This window comes from Atta colombica, unplaced genomic scaffold (assembly GCF_001594045.1).
Source record: "Atta colombica isolate Treedump-2 unplaced genomic scaffold, Acol1.0 scaffold273, whole genome shotgun sequence".
NCBI lineage: Eukaryota > Metazoa > Arthropoda > Insecta > Hymenoptera > Formicidae > Atta > Atta colombica.
Window position 1 is genome coordinate 87903 of NW_017259374.1, and position 2710 is coordinate 90612.

A 2710-nucleotide genomic window follows, 5' to 3' on the forward strand; every position below is an offset into this window, starting at 1 on the left:
AATTTTACTTAAATAAATTCTTGATACTTATATATCATTTATTTTCTAATTTAATGTTAGTATTTGCCGCATGTAGCGTATCTACTTATCTCTCTCTGCCAATCTGGCCTCGTTTATTTGATGTAATTCTGGTTATAAACAATTCCCGATCACACTCTGCAGCGATTCATATTGCAACAGAATATCTTGTTGATCAAGAAAACTGTTCTTATTTAATTCTTTTGCATACAAACGCAGCCTTGTGCATAGGGGCAACTGCAATGGTAGCAACAGGCACGATGCTAATAGCGTACTTCAAACATATTTGTGGAATGTTTAGCATTGCAAGGTAGAATTCAGTACAATCATTTCTTTTATAAGTGAAACCTATTGTGTGTATATTTTCAATCAGATTTAAAAAAAATTAAGAACTTACAGTATTAAATATGTATTCAAATAGTTTCCGTATTAAGAAGGCAATGGCAATTAATATGCAACACGATATTAATGAAGAAAAAATGGTTATAATTTATAAAGGAATAATATGTGCGATAGACATTCATCGCAAAGCTACAGAGTCAGTTCACAATCTGCAATGTCTGTATAATGTGCTCTACTAATTTTGTTTTATTTCTGAAGGTTTTCTCAAGTCCTTATAAAGAGTTTTGAAGGATCTTTCTTCTGTTTAATAGCGGCTAGTATGGTTTGCTTAACCAGCACTCTTGTTCAAGTAAGTTTAATTTTTTGTTATTAGACGTATCTTTCCATGAAAGATACAATTTTTCATGATATTATAAGATTTAAAAAAGAATCTTTAATTAGAACAGTTATGAAAAAATAATTTTCATAAAAAATAAGATCATTTAAAAACTCATGATTATTCTTCATCTTTTTTTTATAATCGTAAGATATGTGCATTATTCGCAAACGTAAAAAAAAATACAGTTTTGTAATATACGCAATCAATAAAGAAAATAATTTATTATGTAATGCTCAATAATTTGTTCTAAGGAATTAAAGAAAAGTTACAAAATTTCTTGCTTGTAAAAAGTTAAAATATATATATAATATATGTTTTATATTTTTTAGATCATATCATATAATAGCACAGAGCAACTTGTATTACAACTTATACATATAAGTTCTCTCTACATGTACATGTTTTTGTCCAATTATACCGCACAAGATATTACAGATCACAATGAATACGTATTTGCTACAGTGTAAGAAACATTTGTATCGTACGTTCATACTTAAGTAATTGTTTTATAAATTCTTGTAATAAAAAGCTGAATTAACAAAAGTATTCAAAAATAATACTACAGAGTGCGTCACCAAAATCCGGACAAATTTCAATTTAAATTTTCCGCTATATGTGTGCCTCCGCCACAGATTGTGTTGACAGAGAAAGCCTTCTAGAAGACAATCATTCTCAAAATGACCGTGATACTGAAACCAAGTGCGGAATATAATCGAAGAGTAGCGATCATCGAAGCCTTCACGCTAGGCGCTCAGCAACAGAATTAATTCGGATCATTTTTCTTTGGATACCTTGAGACCGTTTATGACGTTATAGCAAAATACACGGCTTTAGAATAATTCAACGAACGTTCTAGTATCGAGAAAGAGTTACTCGAAAGAACACACCGCGAGGACCCTCGCAGTCGTTGGAAGGGCTCAAGCGCTGATTTCGGATGACCCAATCGTTACAAAATTAGCATCGATTGTTGGTGTAAGTGAGCCAACAATGCTCGAATTGTCGAGGAGGATCTTCGATACAAATCGTACACATTAAAGATACGACAGATGTTCTCCTCCAGAGCAAGTCGAGTTGTTTGCTACAATCTGTTATTATGTTCTTTGAAAAACGAAGCATCGGGAATAAGATTCTTTTCTGATAAAAAAATTTTTACTGTTGATGCCAAAATTAACCGGAAGAATGACCGATGAATTGCCTACAGAATGTCCCTATTGTTGTCAGAACGAAAATTCCGGCCAATGTTCATGTGTTAGGTGTTGTGTCCAATGAGGGTGATGTCATGCCACCAAATTTTAAAAAAAAAAGGGAAATTATTACAAAAGAAGTATATTTGCGCGTTTTGATGGATGTAATCAAGCCGGATGGAAATTGTAGCGTCCGGAAAACCATATGTTTTTCAACAGAATGATGCATCGATTTATTCGAGTCACTGGATTCAAAATTGACCGTCGATGTGTTTTGGTCCAAGACATTTCTGGCTTCCCAGTAGCCCAAATTTAAATCCCTTGCATTACTGTATGCAGCGTAGTTGCAAAGGCTCACAAACAAATCTCGGCATCCCAATGTAATTAAGGACTGCTATTGAGGCAGCATTTGTCGGCATGGACAGCTACATTAAAGCAAGCGTGCGAATGCTTCAGACCGAGAATAGAGGTCGTCATTCATCTAATGGCGATATATCGAATAAATGTGCTCTACAGGGATCCTCCAAGTGCCGTATAAAAGGATATTTTGTATATTTATAATATTTAATTTTTTGTATATTTATAATATTTAATTTTTATAAATAACATTTTGTTTAAAGAAATTGTTTGATTTGTCCGAATTTTGATGATGCATCCTGTATTCTTGAACGAACATACTATAACAATTTATACTGTAACAAATTTTTTTATTTTTTCATGTTAGGTTTTCAATCAATTTATTATTATTTTGTAGATATAATGTTGAATGGTATGTGGCTCCGTTACA

At 32.5% G+C, this 2710-nt stretch overlaps 1 protein-coding gene across 1 annotated transcript in view; it reads left to right on the forward strand.

The window, feature by feature from the left end:
• Positions 1-260: 260 nt before the first annotated feature.
• LOC108689617 overlaps positions 261-2710 on the forward strand; it is a 5005-nt gene continuing 2555 nt past the window's right edge. Inside the window, exons 1-4 of the mRNA XM_018196474.1 lie at positions 261-328; positions 440-556; positions 619-709; positions 1069-1202. Coding sequence (XP_018051963.1) covers positions 261-328; positions 440-556; positions 619-709; positions 1069-1202 — 410 coding nt within the window. The remainder of the gene's footprint in view (positions 329-439; positions 557-618; positions 710-1068; positions 1203-2710) is intronic.